Source organism: Primulina huaijiensis, chromosome 5, assembly GCF_012295235.1.
Source record: "Primulina huaijiensis isolate GDHJ02 chromosome 5, ASM1229523v2, whole genome shotgun sequence".
In the NCBI taxonomy this organism is placed as follows: domain Eukaryota; kingdom Viridiplantae; phylum Streptophyta; class Magnoliopsida; order Lamiales; family Gesneriaceae; genus Primulina; species Primulina huaijiensis.
Window position 1 is genome coordinate 22,231,909 of NC_133310.1, and position 22,877 is coordinate 22,254,785.

At 34.6% G+C, this 22,877-nt stretch overlaps 3 protein-coding genes and 1 long non-coding RNA gene across 6 annotated transcripts; 1 reads left to right on the top strand and 3 right to left on the bottom strand.

The window, feature by feature from the left end:
* Window positions 1-1,580: 1,580 nt before the first annotated feature.
* On the bottom strand, window positions 1,581-4,682 carry LOC140977222 (actin-like). Of its 3 annotated transcripts, none has more exons than XM_073441874.1 (5): window positions 4,476-4,682; window positions 3,607-3,678; window positions 3,117-3,510; window positions 1,963-2,576; window positions 1,581-1,867 (listed from the first exon to the last, which is right to left on the bottom strand). In XM_073441874.1, exons 2-5 carry the CDS (start codon window positions 3,664-3,666, stop codon window positions 1,802-1,804), a joined length of 1,134 nt encoding a protein of 377 aa, XP_073297975.1. In that variant the 5' UTR covers window positions 3,667-3,678; window positions 4,476-4,682; the 3' UTR covers window positions 1,581-1,801. The 3 variants fall into 3 exon arrangements, with proteins under 3 accessions (XP_073297975.1, XP_073297974.1, XP_073297977.1); XM_073441873.1 differs by having other exon boundaries at window positions 4,519-4,680; XM_073441876.1 differs by lacking the exon at window positions 4,476-4,682 and adding an exon at window positions 4,194-4,406.
* Window positions 4,683-6,654: 1,972 nt separating this feature from the next.
* LOC140977223 (uncharacterized) lies at window positions 6,655-10,630 on the top strand. Its single transcript, XM_073441877.1, has 7 exons — window positions 6,655-8,531; window positions 8,848-8,938; window positions 9,028-9,185; window positions 9,281-9,335; window positions 9,421-9,500; window positions 9,577-9,670; window positions 9,760-10,630. Exons 1-7 carry the CDS (start codon window positions 6,951-6,953, stop codon window positions 10,467-10,469), a joined length of 2,769 nt encoding a protein of 922 aa, XP_073297978.1. The 5' UTR covers window positions 6,655-6,950; the 3' UTR covers window positions 10,470-10,630.
* On the bottom strand, window positions 8,236-9,576 carry LOC140977224 (uncharacterized). Its single transcript, XR_012175387.1, has 3 exons — window positions 9,491-9,576; window positions 9,032-9,189; window positions 8,236-8,370 (listed from the first exon to the last, which is right to left on the bottom strand). It is a non-coding gene; the product is annotated as an uncharacterized lncRNA (long non-coding RNA).
* Window positions 10,631-18,128: 7,498 nt separating the features above from the next.
* On the bottom strand, window positions 18,129-20,046 carry LOC140977226 (dof zinc finger protein DOF5.1-like). The gene is made up of 2 exons (XM_073441879.1): window positions 19,851-20,046; window positions 18,129-19,619 (listed from the first exon to the last, which is right to left on the bottom strand). The coding sequence occupies exons 1-2, from the start codon at window positions 19,899-19,901 to the stop codon at window positions 18,624-18,626; spliced, it is 1,047 nt and encodes a 348-aa protein (XP_073297980.1). The 5' UTR covers window positions 19,902-20,046; the 3' UTR covers window positions 18,129-18,623.
* Window positions 20,047-22,877: the final 2,831 nt, after the last annotated feature.

Below are 22,877 nucleotides of genomic sequence, written 5' to 3' on the forward strand. Positions count from 1 at the left end.
TTTTTTTTTTTTTTTTTTTTTTTTTGGGAATAAGGTTTGAATAAGCGAACAGATTGGAGAGTATGACAAATCGCAATCTACTTTCTTTTCCGTGTGATATAATTTGTTTTGTTTGCGTACGTTTCTTTTTTCTTTTTTTAACAATATAAAATTTGACTTGAAAACTTTCACAAAGTATGGCTTTTTTAAGGCAAATTATATGTTTTTGTTTTTTCTGAAAATATTTTTTTATTTTTTGTTAAAATTTTCATTTCCCCTAGAAATATAACATTATCACACGATACAATATAATTTTAAGATTATCATATATATCATTAAAAGAAAGTCAAATTTCGAACAAAAACTTCGCGATTTGATCGCTTTAACAAATTTTAATTTTTTTCTCGAAAAAAACATAAAACCAAAATTAATACACTATATTTCTCAATACATATCCAAAAATCAATTTTCTATGGACAAAAACCAGCGTAAAGGAAATCATGTCATTGATTTTGAGTCGGGTAAATTTCGAAGTTCGATAAAATCTCCCTTTAAATAACTCTGTTTCAAAGATTGATTCAAATTCAACATTTAAAGTCACGTAAATATTCTTGGATTTCTTACTCGTGCTAGCATTAATATTCTTCATCTTTTTACGGATATTATTTAAATAAACTAGTTTTTTTTTTTTTTGGGTTTGGATTTTACGAAACGAAAGAGATGTTTGAGCATAAAAAGTCACTGAAAGGGATGCTTTGAAATTTAAACAGGAGAGTTGGAACCAGAAGGTAAAAAAGTAGTCGGTCAAAACGACAATTCTAACGTCTCATATCGGGAAATATGAATTGAAATAAAACAACTTCCGCACCAAATAATTCAAAAAATTAGCTCTAGGAATCAGTATAACCCGTATAAGAATAGTTAGTGTAACCTTTACCAGAGTAATTCTTCTCATATCTAAAATTGATAAAGAATTGATATCATATGTTGATGATCTAAATCAAAAAAATTTAAGAAGAAGAAATCCTTCAGATATAACATAATAAGACTGTCGACTTGTGACCCGTATAAGAGTGTCAACCATAGGATACATCCAAAAACGCACTCTATTCTATCCCACGAGTCTACTTCAATTGTTAATCATCACATAATTGTACACCTTATTTGGTACATAAACAAAGGAGCATCACACATGAAAAACCAAGACAGTCAGTCCTCATCTGGAAGCATATTGATCTTCACCATTCCCACCAAGAAACAAGTATCCAAAGCATAATTCCAATTCCAACGATTCAAATGCACCATTATTTATCAGGATCGTTACTTTGTATTCCATGGAAACAAAAATCCATTAACCAAACCATAGTATCTAAAGCTGGAGTCACATGTTTGATCATTTCACGAATTCACCAGTTCAAACGCTAATTTTATTTATTATTGTGTGTGTCGATACGTGAAGTTGATCAAACTACCATTCATCAAATGTAAATGGGAAGATCTGTAATTCTAACTCGAGTGTCAAAGTATCCTAATTTCACACTGTTCTCTAAATATAATGATTGAATAAATGCAGACACCCTTGGCAGCATACATATACGTACTAAGTAAGAAGTATCAGTATCTTAATAAAGTTACAAAAAACACATATAATTCTCTATTGCTTAATAATATTCCAAGTCCATCCAAAAATTCGAGATAAAAACATAGACCACAACACCGATATACTCATGAATCCATTACAAAGACAATAAAACCAACACAATGAATTTGGAAATTAAAAGCTGAAATTAAGTACGCTGAAAACACAGATGCTTGCTTCTGATCAGAAGCATTTCCTATGCACAATCGATGGACCTGATTCATCATACTCTGCCTTCGCTATCCACATCTGCACCCAAGAAAAATGAAAATAAAGTCTTTATTAACGAAAAGGTATAATAATAAGTCAGATGGAACGATGGTATCGATCAAGTTTAGACATACTTGTTGGAAGGTGCTGAGGGAAGCTAAGATGGATCCACCTATCCAGACACTGTACTTCCTTTCAGGCGGGGCCACCACTTTGATCTTCATGCTACTGGGTGCCAGTGCGGTAATTTCCTTGCTCATTCTGTCAGCAATACCGGGAAACATGGTAGACCCACCACTCAGAACAACATTTCCATAAAGATCCTTCCTGATATCAACATCACATTTCATTATGGAATTGTATGTGGTCTCGTGGATACCAGCAGCTTCCATTCCAATCATGGAAGGTTGGAAAAGGACTTCAGGGCATCGGAAGCGCTCGTTTCCGATAGTGATCACTTGACCATCAGGTAGCTCGAAGTTCTTTTCTTTGGATGAGCTTGTCTTTGCCGTTTCCATTTCTTGCTCGAAATCAAGAGCAATGTATGTCAGCTTCTCTTTCATGTCCCTGACAATTTCCTTCTCAGCAGAGGTAGTGAAACTGTAGCCACGTTCAGTGAGGATTTTGGCCAACTGCTCAGTGAGGTCACGACCAGCAAGGTCAAGACGAAGAATAGCATGGGGCAGGGCATAACCTTCGTAAATGGGGACTGTGTGACTGACACCATCCCCAGAATCCATAACAATACCTGCACAAAAGCAAGTGATTACTAAAAAGACATAGTACAAGTAGATGATTTTGTACCAGGATGTCTTTAGTAATGTATTTAAGAGACTTAAAGGTGATTTAATGTTGGCACACACCAAAAAATCTAGCAAAGAAACATGGATGTAAGAAAAATGTTTTATAAAGCTTCTGTCTCATGGGAAACATTGCACGATTCACTTATACAGCCACTCCAACATTCAAGCAGCAAGTAAAAAAACGAAAAATGATAAACAGTGTTTCGGAAACAAGTGACTGGCTCGATTTACTGATAATGCGTACTCGCATTGTTCCTATGTCACAATATTCATCATTGTTTTGCTAATTTTACTTTGAAATGAGTAGAGATTTCTGAACAATTTGCGCATTCAGTTCCAAGGAAATGTGAGGTTAAAATCAGTCACCACCTAAAATGTCATAACTTGTAACCAAATAACACTAACAAATTCAAATAACTTAATTTCTGTTCCTCTACTTCCGTTAGATGCAGATAAATCATGAGAATAAAATTGAATCAACTCACCAGTAGTACGGCCACTGGCATAAAGTGACAGAACTGCCTGAATAGCGACATACATGGCAGGGGAGTTGAAGGTCTCAAACATTATCTGAGTCATTTTCTCACGATTAGCCTTTGGGTTGAGAGGTGCCTCTGTGAGAAGAATTGGGTGCTCCTCTGGAGCAACACGGAGTTCATTATAGAAAGTATGATGCCATATCTTCTCCATATCATCCCAGTTACTAACAATACCATGCTCAATAGGGTACTTTAAACTTAAAATACCACGCTTGGACTGGGCCTCATCCCCGACATAGGCATCTTTCTGCCCCATGCCAACCATCACCCCTGTGTGCCGAGGGCGACCGATTATGCTAGGGAAGACAGCCCTTGGAGCATCATCTCCAGCAAATCCAGCCTAAATTCACCAGTAATCGTGATAAGAAAGGAAGCAATTGGACAAGTTTCTTATGCAGATAAACAGGATCGTAAGCACAACTAGAATTATGATTACCTTGACCATCCCTGTGCCATTATCGCACACAAGTGGTTGAATGTCTTCAGTATCCGCCATTCACCCGTTCACCTGCAGGGAAAAAAATTACAGGCGTCGTCAATACTATAAAGTTTGATTAAAGTGAAACACAATCTATCACACTTCATTTGTTAACTAATTTTATGGCATCAAATTTCCTACTCAAGAAGGTTTCTTTACAGCTTCAGAAGCCCATCAGCAGCTGCATGACCAATCTATCCCTTTCAGGACATTATTTACATGTCTTGCTACTCACAAACAGACACAGTTTTATACATCTTACTTAATTGTACGCAAACATAAAAGGCCACGGGCATAAAGAAGAACATAAAATACGGTACAAGATATAAAACAAAAACCTACAAACCACATGACCAAATCTAAACAACGTAAAACGCCATTGCTGAAAGTAAAAACCATAGCCACCCTGAAGGGACATTTTCTAAAAGAGATATCATCATAAAGAAAAATTAAATAAAAAAAGGACAACTATCATAAAAAACAACGCGGCAAAGTAATTTCACCCTTCTTTTCTTGTTTTGTTTTTCATCAACAGGAAATTTTACCGAGAGAATCCACCAACATTAAGCAGTTTGTCAGATTCATCGAAAGAGGAATATCCGTATAAATTCCTCCATCATAGAGATCGTATCGATCGCAATTTCAACAAATAAAACGAACTTCAAAATTCAATCCTGCGGCATTCCACACTTAAACTTGATCTGACTAGAGATCCCATACATTCACAGCAAAAAAGCAAAAAAAGATACATGAAACAGATTTTATCTAGAAAAAGCGGAGGAAATAAAGGAAAGCGAATGTATCTGATCAAAAGAGAAGTTGATCACCTTTTTGAGTGCTTAGAAATGGAGGAACGATGAGAAGGATTACCGTGTTTCAATAGCGAGAGAATGTTGCTGCTTCGCTTCCGCCTCACGATTCCAATTCCAAAATGGAAACGAGTGAATGCAAAATGCGGTCGAAATTTACCCGTAAATTCACTAGAGTGCCGCTTGATCTCCGATAGACTCGTGACTTTGTACGAATAATTCCTTTAGATAGAAGCACCGTTTATTCAAAAACGGACATATTCTTATGCTCCAGGCCCATTTCAACGGCCATTGAGCTTCTTTCACTAATTTTAATTTATCGAATTTGAATAAATAATTAATGATTTCATTGATACATGATAAATAATTAATAAATAAAATTGAAATTGAATATTTGATTAGATTAAATTATTACTTATATCAAGGGAACCTAATGCTACCCTACGTGATGATCATCATCTTTGATATTGATTTGCAGTATATAATATTACCCTTGTTTTAATTTTGAGTCGGTCTAATGAAACGATATCATATATTTATATATGTGAGACATGACGATTCGATACATAAATATAATTGAAAAGTAATATATTTTTTTATGAGTTGGGATATGATCGAAAATACATCTAACAAAATTGATTTGTGAGACAATCTCACGAGACTTTTAATTTTAAAATCATAACACTACATTGTAATTTGTACATGAATATGCACTCTAAAGATCCCATAAATTTGAGTTTTCCCTTTTTTTTAAAAAAAAAAAATCGAAAACAAAAATATTCTTGAAGAACGTAAAAGGCAATTTTAGCCCCATCCCATCCACAACCCAATTGGCGGATTTTAGAGTAGTTAACCGTCCTTTCCAAAAGGCAAAACTGTGGACAACGTATTTTTTATGCCCTTCTACTCTAAGAAAACATCTTTGCTCTCAAACTTTTCTTCCTTTTGGTATGGGCAAATTGGCTGGAGGTGAGGAAGAGTCAAGTTATTGAAAGTTTCAAGGGCTGGAAAAAAAATGATATAACCAATTCCATCTTTTATTTCTTTATTTATTATTATATTAATTATTGCCTTTTGACATTCTAGCTAAAAATATCTCATTTAATTTATATCTCATTTCATTCAAACGTAGAAATATAATAGACTGAAAGAATAAACAAAATGATCAATTAGAGATGACGACGAGACATGATGTAGAGTTTGATATCTCTATTTCTGCCCCGAAATTGTATTCATGCCCTCATACTTGCCCCCATCACGGCTTCTTTCGGGTTCATGGAATCCCTTAACCCTCGAGAATCAATATACATTTTCATCTTCATTCCTGCTTCAAAAATCCTAATGAGATAAAGCAAAATTGAGTTCGAGGAATATGTGAACTTATTATTATTCTCCTAACTCGAAATTATCATCATTATTATTACAATTATCATTATTGTCGGAGATGGTTTTGGATGCAGAAAATATCGACGCATCTACTCTGAACTATTTTAAAGATTCAAAAAAATCTCTAAACCTAAGCCCAAAAATTAGTCACTAAACCCACTGCGTTTGGGGTCTTTTCCTTAAGAACTCAAACCTACGGAGAAAATTGCCACTCATACGATCATTGAGAGAATCTAAGTTTATTAAATTAATATTATTTTGTAATGTCGCCGAGTGGACAGCCTATCAAATACATTCAAAGGCAACTTACCTTAATTTTTTTGAAGGAAACAAATTTTACAATAAGAATAATCCAAGTTGTCAAGTTTTACATCATCATCCAACCTTATAAAATAATCTTCATTAATCCTTTCTAAATTCGATTCCAACGTAAGAATTTTACGAACTAACCGACGAATAATACTATTGATCGACCAAATCGTATGTTCTAATGAAATAAAAGCTAGTTTTTCTCTAAGTGATTGAATTTCTATCATAACCGATCCACGGGACCAAGATCCTCATTTTTAAGATTTAAATTTTTTTTTTTTGGAATCAACATTATAAAGTGTCATTTATTTATTAACACCAATAATTAGTTATTCAGCATGATGCAAAGTCAAATGGGCTAACAAGTTATAATTCTAAGGTCGTAGAATAAAAATATAAAAAAAAGTACAAAAAGAATAAAAATAATCAATATATTATAAAATTAATATGAAGCTTAATCAAAATCACTAAATCAGATCATGCAGTATTATTATATAATTATTTATATTCAACGTGAGGAGAGGTAAGAGTTGTACGACATTTTGTCGTTCACTTCTTCTTCTCCATTTCTTTAGACAGATGTAACGGTGTATGCTAAAGTCCCTTCTTTTCCTCCCTTCCTCTTCTCTATTTTCCACTTCTTACTCTCTTGCCAAGAATTCACCAAACGACATCCATTCTTGAACAATTTTCCTATGATTAAAATGATGGGAACAAATCCAAAATAGATGTTTCTTGATTGTTTTTAGATTCTTGATCTGATTACCTTTTGTAAGGAATTTTGAGAAATGTGCTACAATGGATCGAAGAACATTAACCATGAATTGGGATGGTCTTCGAGAAGACGACGACGACGACCGTTTCTTCGAGTCTTTTGACCGGATATCTTCAGCTGTTCCATTGGATTTGGCCTCTTCAGGATCAGATGATGATGATTTTGATGATAGCCGAATGTCTTTTGTTTCAGCTGTCTCTTCGGCCTCCGCTTCGATCAAAAGCATCCGCTCAATTGTCTCGATTAGAAATCCTTCATCTTTAATGGATGGTTATGGCTTGTGGATGACTGAACCAGGAGATATCAATGAGAGGCGCAAGCGCCTTTTACAAGGGATGGGGTTGTCAAGTAAGAAAGAGGTCGTCAGGCTTGCCAGTTCAAAAGTCGTCCAGACAATTTCGACCAAGGACGAGGCAGGGAATGTAAATGTTTCCTCATCAAAGGTGGAGTCTTGTTCCACAGAGGAATTGAAACGAGACGAGCCTTCACATGATATGCCAATTGTGCTTGTCAGGTCGAGATCAGATGGTGATATAGAAGCATTTTCTGCCAAAACAAAACAGCGAAAAGAAGAGATTATCGGCCCCGAATCAAAACAGCGTCTCACCAGAACATCATCAGGGCAATTGGGGTTAAGTTTAGGTGTGTGTCAATACTCAAATGGTGTTAGAATATCTCCAAGAAGAACGAAAAACAGAACATCAATGCCGCCTAGTGAGCTGATGCAATCTGTGTTATCAGATGGGGCGTTTGGTTCGTTTTTCTTGATAAAGAATTTGGACACTGGAAAGGAGTTTATAGTGAAAGAGTACAATGAAGAGGGAATGTGGAATAAGCTGAGTGATGTTCAGACGGGGAAGCAGCTTACAATGGAGGAGTTTGAGAGGTCTGTTGGATACTCACCGGTCGTGAAGGAGCTGATGCGTCGTGAAAATGGGTCAAGAAGTATTCATGAAAATGGAAATAAAATCATACAAAACTCGTATCTTTCTAAGAGTTTCAGAAACAGTAAGAGAAGGGGTGCTGCAATATTGAAAAACATCAAGCTGGGAGTAACAAATTCAATGAGTGGATTAATAGTAGACAAAGAACAAGAGTATTCGGCTTCAGCAGTAGACCAGAAAGATCCCCAGCATGCGTCATGTCAATGGGTTAAAGCTCGTCAACATGGGAATTCCTATAAAGAATTCACAGCATTGCACATGTCTCAAGTGATTCAAGCCCATTCAGGATCAATATGGACGATCAGATTCAGCTGTGATGCACGTTTCCTAGCAAGTGCAGGAGAAGATAGGGTAATCCATGTGTGGGAAGTGCAGGAATGCGATGTTATGTCCGCAAGATTAGGGGATGATTTGAGTTCATTTGGTGGCACACCTGTTCACCCTATGGCTGGCACTATTTCAGAACGGCCTCCACTTGCAGAGATTATTCCTTCACCATCTGAAAGGAGGAAAAAAGGAAAGATCAATAAGAAAAAGGGCCACAAAATACCCGACTACGTTAACATGCCAGAAACGGTGTTTGCACTTTCAGAAAAACCAGTATGCACGTTCCAAGGTCACCAAGATGATGTATTGGATCTCTCATGGTCGAAATCACAGGTCAGTTCATCTACCGCAGTTAATATTTAAAAAATGGAAAAAGAACACATCAGATAGACTAAAACCAGGAAATATCTTAAGACATTCGTTCATCACAAGGCCGAAAAAATATAATATAGTTCCTCCAGAAAGAAGAGATTTATTTGCTTAGTTTTTGAATCCTGTCCGAATTTCGTGTATAATTACTCGAAGCTTTGTGAAATTTTGCACAAACGAATCGGGTAAACCCATGAGGAAGTTGATCTTTCGGTCCGCGTATTTAAGAATGTTATTGATGTTTTTCAAAGTCAACTCCGAATCTGATCATTCTATGCAGCTACTGCTTTCATCTTCAATGGACAAGACAGTTAGGATGTGGGGCTTGGAATCTAAAAACTGTTTAAAGATGTTTGCACACAATGACTATGGTGAGATGCAATATTATAGAGCATTCATTAATCAACAATCAAATTATTTACATGGATCACAATTTGGTTATAATAATATGGTGTGGCAGTAACCTGCATACAGTTCAATCCAGTTAACGACGATTACTTCATCAGTGGTTCGCTTGATGCAAAGGTTCGAATTTGGAGCATACCAGACCGTCAAGTTGTCGACTGGACAGATCTTAATGAAATGGTTACTGCTGCTTGCTACACTCCTGATGGACAGGTACCTACAAAGAATCAACATTACATGTATGATTTTTCCTTCATTCAACAAAAGTACAAATAATGCACTGAAATTAATTCCGTCCATGTTTGAAGGGTGCTGTCATCGGTACTCACAAAGGTAGCTATCGAACGTATAGTATTGATGCAGGTAAGAATAGCTGTCGAACCGAAATGTTTGTAATCATGATTTTCCACAAATTCAGATCTTATGTTTGATGTGTTTTTTAACATAGATTGCAAATTGGAACAAAAAGATCAAATTGAAATCAAGAAGAAAAAAAAGGTTCAAGCGAAGAAAATTACAGGTTTTCAGGTGGGCATATATAACCTACAGCTCCATCCCCACGTTGAAATTGCCAATGAGTGACTAAATATTTTTTCCTCCACAGTTCTCTCCTTCGAACCCGTCTGAAGTGCTCATTACTACAGCTGATTCTAGAATCCGAATCTTGAATGGGTTAGTGCTTATCCAAAAACTTAGAGGTATGCTTTAAAAATATCCATTTGAAACATCAGGAAGAATGTAATCGTAAGTTGTAACACAAAAGCAAAAATTCTCATCTACAACACAGGATTTCGAAATACTAGCAGCCAGATATCAGCTTCTTTCAGTCCAGATGGAAAACACATCATCAGCGCCAGTGAAGACTCTCAGGTCTATATCTGGAAGCTCGAAGAATCCAAGAATCCAGGGGGTGGGAAAGGAAGAACTGGAGTAACAATCTTTGCTCATGAGCACTTCAATTGTAAAGATGTATCGGTCGCAATTCCATGGCCTGGTGGCGTAAAAAACGAGCCACCAATCGTGGAAATACACTCGAAAAGGCACTCGAAACGGTCCAATGCTACACCACCACAATCCCTCAACAATTCTCCTACCAAAGAAGACAACAGATTGGCTGGTGGAAGTAGTAGGAGGCATTTGCCACCTCTTCCCAAGAAAAACAACATACTGGAGAGAATAACAAGTTCTGCAGAAGACGATTTCGCCAACTCTTCTCGCATAGATCCAGGCATCGGTGTCAGCGAGTCATTTGGTTCGTCCTCTCAATCTCTTAGGTACGATGACCCGTCAAGCATCTCTGCTTCGGGAAGTTCTCCGTCCCAGTCTTGGTCGTCTTCTTGGAATTTGTTCGACGGGGGCAGCAGCCAAACTGTTCAAGCAACAGCATGGGGAATGGTGGTTGTAACAGCAAGCTTGGGAGGTGAGCTACGGGTTTATCAGAATTTTGGACTCCCTGTTAAAGTTAGTCGTCAGGCAAATCTTTTTAGAGACTACTAGCTGCAGTTAGTTAGGTTGAGCTGATTTTTTTTGTACTCTCAACTGCGAATTCCGTGCAGAATACAGATTTGTCAAGTTGATTTAAGCTCAAGAAACCATGTTTTCTTCTCTCTGGCGATGAATCGTCTGATTTCTCCATGCCTGCATGTCACATGTTCAAAATCTATTAGAAAAGTATAATATATCACGCTGCAAAAACTTATGATATTTCAGGGGCTTGTCACTCATTGACGAAACGATGCTCCGGAATAACGAAAGTTCCTGCGTAAACGTAAAACAATAATCAGATATAAATAATTTCAATAAATGGATTTTTGAAAAAATTTGCACCAAGAAACTGTGCACCTAGTTCGGAGATTTGAACTCTGTGAACAAATCGGGCCAAGCTTGGTCCATAAATTATGGGCTCATAACTTACCGATTATTTCATGAAAATATCCTTTGAAGAAAATTGGAAAGATGAGGTTATCTAGGTGGAAGACATTTCAAAACAAATTATATATGTAATAATATTTTTTTAACGGGCTAACTTTAGTGTTAGGTCCATAATAGTCTAAGAGCTGAAAACACCAAAGCCCAACCCAATTATTTAAGCGAGACAGTCGCTCACCCATGATTCAATTTTACCATTTCTAGTCTATGAAATAATAAATACTAGTAATTCTGTGAAAATTCGCATTTGGTTATATTCAAAGACAATTAATATTTTAATTATTTCTACATTAAAAATTAAATATAAAAGATGATAGTTATAAGTGGTAAATAATAAATTTATTGTAATATGAATATTAAAATAACCAAAGGAGTTATTCTAAGAAGTCCGTTCATTATTATATAGTATATATATTCTTTGTTCAAAATAATAATAAAAAAATTACTATATCCTTTTATACTCAAATAGTTATTCTGAGTGGTGCTGCCACATACCGTGGTATTCCTATGTTTAAATAGTTATTGATTTTTCTTCTTGATCTTCGATGCACATCGAATAGTACGAGTTGAGCAAGGAAAATCTTTTTTCCGCAAGACGAATTAGTCCATATGTAAGTTATACACAGAATGACAATCGTCCTTAAAATAAAACAACTCCGATCCAGAATTGCAGCACCTCAAGTTCTGGATATCAGCGAACAATATATATGTCTGAACTTTCAAGTTTCGGAAATGTATGCGAAGAATAATAAGTATCGAATGCTTGCAGAGGGAGGGAAGATATAAGTGAGTCACCCGTACCACATAAAGGGTGCACCCTTTTGTGATAAGCCATGGGACGTGCACAAGACAAGGGATGCATTGTTCTGTTCCAAATGACAGTCATACGAGACGCACTGGTTCGGACTGGAGGGTGCAAACTTTTGGACGCACTGGTCCAAAATGACTGGAGGGTGCAAAATTTGGACGCACCGGTTCGAAAGGGACACAAAGTTTTCGAATTGGAGCAATCTTTGTTTCGAATAAAAAAATATTTTTCAAATAAAATTTGTCCAAAAAGATTAATACGGTCAAAAGAGCTCATCACATCGGTCGGCCGTGCGTGTACATGTGTTTATCGAGATCCAAAAGATTAATATGATCAAGAGACCTCACCTTACCTCACCACGCCGTGCCGAGCCGGCCGGCCGTGTGAGTGTTTCAATGAGACTCAGCCTATCAAAGTCTTACCCCTTCCAAAAACTTCTGATGCCCCTTGGGACCCAAACTCTTAGCTCAAATTTGGACCTAATAAGAGATACTATACCTGGCTTATTTTTCAATGTGATAAAACTCTCACTTCTTTTCATTCACTACTCACCATTTATCAAACATAAATTAACTAAACTTTCTTGCTTAAAAAATATAAATTAACCATGCTCTTTAATATATGAAATAAATTGTTAGAACATATATAATAACAAAATAATCTGAATTGTTTTTTTCTGGAATCCAGATTTAGCTTGAGATACACATGATGTCAAAATTGGGCGATTTGATGGAATTGTCGAAAAGTGTGGGGGCATTTGTCCTCCTTTGTTATTCCCCCCTAAAACTTGAGTCACTTTATACTACACGGAGAGTGGTACTCCTGATGTATTTTTATTCAAAAATTTTCATGCAAACATCTGAACTTGAACAAAAAATGTGGATCAATCAATACTTTTTTGTTTTGAATTCAAATGTTTGCGCAACCATTTTTTATAAAATATTCTTAAAGTAACACTTCATGTGTAGCATAGACAAAACCCTAAAACCTTATGTGTGTGTGTGTGTGTGTATCCTTGTATATGATGGCCTTGAACATGTATATATATACATATATATATACATATATATATATATATATATATTAGATCAACGGGGAATACTATTGGATGGCCTTGAACATGGTTGGTTATTGGGATTGTGACGGTAGTATTTTAACTTTTAGTGCTAATCGCCATCAATTGACAAAGTTAGTATGCCACTATATTCATCGATGGGGAATATATTATTTGTATGTTAATCATCGACTAAGGGTAACGTACGAGTCCAAATTTTCTAACATTAAATGCGTGTAGTCGAAATCATACTTGTTTAAAGTGGATTACTAGTATTTGACTCATGAATGTACAATATTACGAATTATTGGCACTTTTATTTTTAAAATATATGTTTCTTTTATCCATATATATATGTATATATCAAATAGAAGGGTAAAAACGATTGAAATATAAAGTATTCAAATTACGAAAAATGATCCAATCACAAAGCATCTTTAGATCCCCTAAAAAAATATTAGTGCATGGTATCATGCAGATAATTCATCAAGGGTACCACCAAACCACTAAATCTAAAAAAATAAGTGGTCAATATAATTTCATTTTTTGACGATAGTTGAGACGAGCACGTATAATTCCACAATCAACCAGAATTTGTTGTTACCTCCAAACAACACGACAATTAAAAGGTCACGATTCGCATCTCAAATCTATATATATATATATATATTTATTTATTTATTTATTTACGTCAATTGTTAAAAGTCCAAATCTTCCCCCACCCCATTAATTAATAGAATCAACAATTAATGTAAATAAACAATAATTAGCCTCTTTCATTAGAATTCTAGTGTTTTTATAGAATAAGTTGAAATTATCTTGAGGTATTCGTCTCAATACCATATAATTGTAGTAATTTACACGACTTATTTAATTGTAATTGTAAATTGTAAAGTGTTAAAATTGGGACTTGGACATAACTCAACCCCAAAAAAGCGAGTTCAAGCGGGGAAAATTGTCAAAGTCCATGCAACTCTCATGAATTTTATCCAACCGCGGTACAACTAATACACTCCCTCACGTACAAGAATGAACATCTATAACGTGAAAACTACAAACTATAAGTAGTCCAATACATAACGATAGAACCTGAGTAGAACATCTGAAACGTGAAATTTGCAAACGTGTAACCCAACTATGGATAGTTCATCACATAACGGTGCAATCTGAGGTTTGATATCATGTAAAGATTGAGATTTAGACCAACTCAACCCGAAAAACTAGCTCGAAGAGGGGATGATTATCCAAGTCCATATATTCAACTCCCAAAAATTTTATTCAACAGATGTGAGGCAAATAACATAAATAATAAATACATAAAAGTATATATTACAAAATTGAAAGTGTATGGATTTTCGTTCAGTAATATAAACTCTGTAAATAAACCAATGAACAAAACATAGGATGCTTTCAACTCGTCTTTCAACAAAGACTACATAGCTTTTGAGTTTTGTTGATTAAGAAGCATCGATCATCAAAAGACCAACCAAAAAGATAATTACTAGAAATAAAAATAAAATTAAAAATAAAAACTAGCTAAAAACTGAGAATTTCCTAAAGATAAATAGTGTATTGTTTTTATTTGACTAACATAAAGTGGACCCTCAAATTTATCAAAGGTAGAAAGATTTAAGATCAAAAAATAACTTAAATGTATTACACCAGACATATGTGTATTTAATCAATTAAGAACTCATATGTGTTTTACTAATCAAATCAAGTAAATATGAATTAATCCCCTTAGATTTTATACGAAGATTAAAGAATTTATGAACAAACCAGAAGGTGGATGAGTAAACGAAATAGACATTATACCTAATTAAATAAGACTAAAATTTTTAAAATAGTTCAAAAGATTGTGATCAAGAAAAAGAAATTTATATTTTTAGTAAATTATAATCAATCTATGGTATGAGTAAAATCATACAATAGATTGCATATCGGGTTTCAAAAAAATATATTTTTTTTAATACAAATTAATGGAAGTAATTAATTTATAAATCTTTTTTAATTTTCCAATGTTGTGACCGAATAAATTATTTTTATTCGTGTGAATTTTGATATTGTATATATTAATTATGTCCTTATTTAGGTAGTCGTCGGTAATATTAAAAAATTCAAGAAATTAATAATATTGCAATATTTATGTTCTTCCGGTATGTACTACTATAAACAATAATTCTGAAGATGAGGCAAGGGGGACAGATAAAATCTTGCCTGGAAAAGAAGGTTGGAATCAGATTCCAGGGCACACATGATTTTATGTATATAATAATAACAATAATTGAGGGGAAAACGTGAGAATTCGAATCTCAAACCCTTGCACTTTTTTTTTATATATAATTTATTACGTAATACAACGCATAAAATAAAAATAACTGAAAAATACATTGCAATGACGTGAAATACATACATACGTAAAAAGCGAAAGCTGCCCGCACACACTGAATGTGTTTTTGTGTAGATTATTCTGAGGTTTCTCCAAGTGGGAAAGAATATGGCAAGATCTGGCTTGAATTTCCGAGCCCAGCAGTCTAACATATGCTGCTTCTCTTCGTAATCACCACCTTCCATTCAAATCAATTTTCTGTTCTTTAAAATGCAACAGTTTCCATGCTAGATCAAGAATTAATTTTCGTGTACGATCCAGACGACGAATTAATCAAGCGTAGAATTTTATACTATTACACAAGCTCGTGACAAATTAGAGCTTCTTGATCTCTCGAATCAAAATGCGTTAGTTTAATCTATTTTCAATGATTAAAAATGCGCTTGAAGTTCATGTTAATCATGAACTTCGTCAGGGAGAAAACAAATAATTTTATGTATGACTTTCCACACACACACACACACACATATTCACCATAGAATTGAGCATTTTAGAGGTAAATAGAGAGTCATGCATGTACCATATAGAATTTCCCATATTCCTAGCAAACTAAAATTCTTGGATCGCTAAATAATATTCCAACTGATTGCTCAATCTTAGTAACTAAAAATAAATGAAGATATACGACAACTACCCGACAAATAATCAAATCTAAATGATTAACTCTGAATCAGGAATGTGACTTTAACTATTTTATGTGGGGAGGGGTGGAGAGAGAAAGAGGGGAGACTAATAAGAGCTTTATTATTGCGGAGGAGGGGTAGGGGAGGGGGGTGTGGGGGGTTGGGTTGCTTTATTCGTTGTTGAATAAGCAACGGCCTTGGTTCTTGCAAAAGTTATATAGCAAAGATTCCTTGCCTTGAAGATGAGGCATTCCACTTAATTACTTAGCAGATAACAAGGGGGACCATTAATAGATTTTTATATGTACTCATTTAATTAAATTATATGATTGAATCGATCTTTTTTTTGGCTAAATTTGTTGTACTCATACATTACATATGACTTTTAATTTTATTAGTGGAAGAATAGAATTTTGAAATAAGTGTAAACCATTGAATTCTTCCAATGTCGTCGTTAAGATTGAAATATTTTGGATTTAACTCAACTCCAAAAGCTAGCTCAAGGGAGGATGATTGTTTAAATCCATATATATGCAAATTTCAAGAACTCTATCTAATCGATGTGAAATATCTTAACACACACCCCTCATGCCCGCCCAAGAATGAACAACGGGAGCGTAGAGACATTTACGGATAGCCCAACTATGGGCAATCCCACATATAAAGGTGGATCTGAATTCTATAATTCCATGTTAAGATTGAGACTTGAATTTGACTTAACCCAAAAACTAGCTTAAGGGAGAAGATTGTTCAAGCACATATATACAACTCCATTGAATCTATCCAATCAATGTGAGACATCGTATTCGAAGCAATGAAAGAGAACAACCTCACCTAATTGAAGAGAATATGTCTTTTTCACTTTCCGAAATTATCTTCAGTCAGAAACAGTATCAAAAACTTACTATTATATGTTTTAAATTGTATAAGTACTTGTTTTCTTTTTTATATAAACTTCAAATACTTCGTTCTTATTTATAATTGTGTGTGTCTGTGTAAATGAATCGCACACTTTCATTCTGGTAAAAACAGATAAATCTGTGTCAGAATTGAAGCATGACCAAATCTAATAACAAAACACACATTTACGGGTTACCGCGCGGATCAGAATCGCGTGCAGAATTATATGTGCATGAAAATCGAGGAAAAAAATGCAATATTCGACTTATTATGCATTCATCTTTGCCTCACATTCATATGCAGTACTCTTTACGTGATTGTTAGGGGGAACAGAAATCGAGAATTATATCAAGAAGCATGCATTGATTTGTGGGATTTAATTTGAACGCTTTTTTCTGATTTGGAATCTTAAGGTCCAACAAACTATTATTTAACACGAACTGGCTTCATTTTCTATATATTCTCATCCGAATTTCGCAAATTATCAGCCAAAAACATGTTCCCTTTTCAATATTCTTGACAAGCAAGCAGTTTGCATCAAATATAATAGAGAATGCCACCCAAGTTTGTTCATCAACAAAGCAAATTATAACTTGACTAGTTTTAAGCATATGTAGAAGCTAACGAGTGTAGCGGAATGAGTTTAACTTGACTCGACTTCGAATTAAGTTAAAGGTAACGATGCTTCGGAAACTGGGAGCTATAAGCAAAAAAGGTAATAGGAGTTAGATGAATAATATTATAATTTTGAAACTAGTACTACTACTCAAAGTTATTTAAATCGACATCCAGGAACTCATGATTGAACACAATGGATAAAAGATAATATTTAACTGAAAACAAATGATACGCATTAGGAAGTTTTCTAATTCTTAGAACAACGAATATGCACATTTAACATCTAGCTAGGTACGTGCTTGGATTGTGTTTATTAGGACGATTAAGCAAAATTTAAAGGAGGATTTCGTGCGCGGAAGAACACATGAAAAGGCCGGAAAATTTAAAGGCCGAGATGATATCCAAATGGAAATTGTTATATGTACGATGAGAGTTACAAATTACGCTCGATTGAATAAATATTATATTTTGATTCACTACTAGAATATACAATGGTTCTGAAAATTTTACTTTTTTTTCCCTCGCTCCATAAATTAGTAGTACTGGTTGAGTTTGAATTTAAATGATTTATAGAGTACTGATTAATATCTAATGTATGTACACGAAACCAAACATATTGTTGCAAAATTGCTTAACAAAATGCACATTGCTTCAATTATTAATTGAAGTAACTAAATGATTGCTTAATCATCAAAAACTTGAAATACTTGAGCTGCATGAAGATGATCATCATGCTGCATTATTACGACAAAAAAAAAAAGAGAAAAAAAATCAAATCATGCTAGTTAATAGCCAATTGTTGCGATAAATCGATAATGTACATCTCAGAAGTGAATATGAAATCAACAGAATTATGATTATATTATATGATCAATACAGATGAAAATTTAATTCCAGCAGCCAGCCAAGCCACTGGACTGAAAGTAATTAGGTTCCAACCACATACATGTCTAACATGGTTAAGCTACAAAAACAAACTCAGTTTTCTGATAGTAAACGGTACTCAAATTGAGATACAAATGACACATGAAAAACAAATAATTTAACCTACCATTTCTAGGGTTTCTTCAACCGAATATCAGTCTTTTGGCACACCCACAAATCTAGTTAATTCATCCATGCTTGTTAATTTCATTTTTCTTCCACCCTAGATAGTCTCTTTAGCCCGTGAGTTCTTACACGAAACTCGACTATTACTGACGATTATATGGACTGTGAAGTAACCAGTATGATTGACCACAAATTCTACTTCTGATTTGTCGCCTTATATTAGTCGTCGCTAATTAAAAAGTCGTACTTCTTGTAATAATCCAAATGGATCAAGAGCATACTAGAGAGGATTGCTCGTAGAAAAAGAGCTGAAACCAGAGATATGATCGCTCCAAGCAGAAGTTGCATTCCATTGATCATTTCTTGGCATCCCTCCCATTAACTGTCTCGACAAATTTAGTTCTGGATTTTCTTCCATTTTAACAGATGACATCTGACTTAGCATCGAGCTTGAAAGTTTTGGCCTCACCGATTGGCTCGTCTCACCTAAAGGTGACCCGGTTTCACCGCTGTGGAACTGGTAAACCCCCGGAGGAGATGGGTCCAGACCACCACCCAAGAAAGGGAATTGCTGCACCTGCTGCAACTTCCATGGCTCAATAATGCCGCCGCCACTGCTGGACAAAAGCGAAGCCACCCCACCACCGATGCCACCATTTCCACCACCACTGCCGAACAAGCCACTTCCCAACTGAAAGTTCATTTCACCCGTTCCAAGTACAGAAGGAGCAGAAATTCCGCTGTAGTTCAAGCCCATGGTGTCATTAAAGTTATCGGTGAGCTGACTTAGTGGTGACATAAAGCGTAGCGGTGGAAGTTGAGGCGTGAGGCCTAATATGTTATTTTCCTGGCCGCTGTTAGAGGAAATAGAACCGGCGGAGCTTGTGGTTGTTTGCCTATTTTCACTCGCCGGAGATTTCGAGCTTACAGATTTACTTCTTTTGTTTCTCCGGCAACCTCCACCCACTGGGACACTTCTCAACGCGCCACCTCTAGTCCAGTACCTTCTACACGTCTTGCAAAAGTGACGTGGCTGAGATAGACTGTAGTTGTTGAAGTAACAAAACTTTGTGTTTACTGACTCGCAACGAGGGCATTTTAAGGCGGTTTCAGGCATAGGTATGTTGGCCATCCGTGCCCGTTCCGCCATCGATCCAGGGCGGATCGTCCCAGATCGGCCGCCTTCATGTGGTGGCGCCGGCAGCGCAGGCTGCGGCGGCGGCGGGAGTAAAGGGTTTGTGCTGCTGCTTCCAACTATTATTTGATGATTCTGTTGCTGCGGAAAATGATCATAAAAAATCAAGAAAACGAAAACATAGTACATATGGTATATATTCAACAAATTAGTAAAGAGTAATAAGGACGTTAAGAAACATAAACAACAGCACACAAGAAGATTAACAAGAAAAGGAAAGCGAATATTTATCTTTTTATTTTTTACTTTTTTCTCAAAGAAGCCATGGGAGCCTATGAAATTATTTTTTAAAATTCTAAAAAATCCCCTCACCTGCTGCCAGTTGGCTGGATCAAGGTAGGTTGGAATAGAAGAAAAAACCATGGTAAAGGTTTTGAAGATATGGTGGAGAATCACATCAACTGGAGGCTAACACACAGAGAGGAAAAAAGCAAGAGAATAATAAAGAGGAGAATGAGAATAAGGAGCTAAAATAAAGGGAAGGGCTTTATGTCATGCATATATATATCGTGGGTGTGTATACATACATACTTACACAAACATCAAGTACTAATTTGTTTTCACTCTGTCTGGTTTTGTTTTTTTGCTTTTTAGGGTTTCGAGAGGTGCTGGGCTTATTTTCTTAATTACTTAACCTTTAAGCTTTATGTATCTGTGGTGGCATTGCATGAAAAAAAGCAATGATTTTCATTGCAATATTTTATTGAGGGAAAGAGAGATTTTGATTGAGTAGCCACCATTAAAAAAGTTCAACGAGTTTTGATTGTTTTTTATTGTCATGTAAGTATTTTTCGACGTCACAATCATTCTGACGAAAAGAATTAAAACTACAAAAAATAATATAAGTTAGCGGAGTAAAATCGTGAGTTGATTGATAACATGAGCACAAATGAAAACGTGCAAGTTTTATGACCAGAAATAATATTATTATCCCAAAGATTAAAAAATAAACGAAAATACAGGACTTTAGGATAGTTAATTTGAGTAAAATAAAAATAGACATCAACTTATTTAAATCTAAGCGTTAGATAGAGTATATTTTGTTGGAAAAGATTTCATCCGATTTTTTTGAGTTTAAATTTATATTTTTGACTTTCTTCTTTTTTTTTTAATCACAACCAGGATGATAAATAAATTACTAAATATATTTTGAAAAACAAATTTTCTATTTTTAAAAATAAATTAGTATACCAAGCAAATTGAACGAACAACTAGGAATATCGATCGAAATCGGGTGACTGATTGAGAATATGGGATCGCTCTTGTTTGTATAATAATATTTAATTTAGAAGTTTACTTTGACTCAAATATTAAACAATACACTATGGTTTAATCGTAGTTTTTTACTTCTTCTTTTTTTTTTCAAGAAAATATATATATTGTGAATATTAATTAATAAATATTTTGTAGATTCATTTGTTTATAAAGATGGTGTAACTTTGGTGGCATATATAATTATAAATAGTGTGTCCCGACCGAATGAAACTTTTCTAGCTCCGGTCTGTTAATTCCTTCCCCACCCCACTCCTCCAATTAATTCAATATCTAATCCTTTTTTTTCATGGGACACACGTTTTGTTATAAAATTATTACAAAATGTATCTTAAATCTTTTAAATCATGCGTATATTTATTTCAAGTTTACTGAAAAAATAATGTGTGCTATCATATTTTATTTCTTTTCCCCCCGAGTTTAAACTATTAGAATTATGAGATATATTAAGAATCTTTTTACTTTTGGACAAAATTTTCGGTCGTGGGATAAATTAATATTTGATCGTGGGATAATTAAGAATCTTTTGATTTTTTGACAAAATTACCCTTGTGTTATATTAAAATTACGAGAAATGATAGAATTGGAAACAAGTGTGATTAAAAAAAAACAAAAACTTGTATGAGACGGTCTCACGGGTCGTATTTTGTGAGACGGATATCTTATTTGGGTTATCCATGAAAAAGCATTACTTTTTATGCTAAGAGTATTAATTTTTATTGTGAATTTTGGTATGGTTGACCCGTCTCACAAGAGATCTACTCTTAAAAAAAAAAGTGATAGTTAGTACAAAGGAGTGAGATGAGTTAATTTCCATTCAATTTATATGGCTTAATCCTTTGTCGAATGGATTGAATAGAATTATTAAAAATCCAATCAAATACTAGATAAACTGATTAAACCAACCGCAATCCAAACCAATCCTTTGTACCAAACGAGCCCTAAATGTCAAATTTATCCAACATAGGTGGAAAAATTAAAATTTTAAAAGTTAAGGGGATGGGTGAAATCCTATTTTTAAGTACACGTTACGAGTATTTGTATATCTATGTTATTTTTCAAGCATAAATTCAGTGAACCAGTTAAATTTAAATTTTTAAGCTCGGCCCAGCCACGGGCCAGGTAAATCGGGCCAAGTATCTCAGGCTGTACCCTTAAGGCCCAAAGTTTCAAAATACCAAGGCTTTCAAAGTTTAGCCTTGGCCCGTGAAGCTAAGCTAAAAATTTCAATATTATGTATATTAAAAAAAAATTTGCTTCCACCTCTTATTTTAAAAATCAACAATTTAAATTTCATTACTGAATATTTTGAATCTTGATGCTTAAGAATAAATTTTTTAATAAATTAAATTATTTAAAAATTATGTCAAACAATTTTCTAATACTATTTTTTTTCCTATTAACTACGATGCCCCCCCGTGCACTTCTCTTAAATTAATTATAGGCCAGTGGAGTTGCATTGTGATCTTACTTTTTTAATTAATTAATTAATACTAGTACTCGTTACACACCTCGCTCGCTTGTATAGTTTGTTTTTAATAAAAATCTAAAAATAAAATGTAAAATTAAAATTTGCTAAAATATAGTGTTTTCGTAAATAAATAGACACCAAAACGCAATAGGTACATCAATCGTATTATTTATAAAAGCGAGGAACATTTTCGTAAATTTTTTAAAAAATCAAATGGCACAAGTGTGTGTTATTTTTGCTAAATAATAAAACATCTCATGGCTAAAAATAAGAAACCATATAAAATGACTATTTTACCTAATATCTCTATTATATTGATTGGTTAATTTAATTAATACTTAGTATCCCTGTTGACTATAAATAATGAATTAGGACAAAATTTGCCATAATTAATCAGAATCATCGGGTTAACTCACCTCGTTCCGCCTAATAAATGGATTGGGTCGACAATTATATAGTTCTGATTGTGACGGTAGAATGTGGGTCAACTCATCTCAACCCGTCAAATATAAATAAAAATTGATAGGATGACCCGTCCTATCTTACCAAATGACGAGATTACAGGCCGATCAAACCCATTGACCCATTTTGGCCAC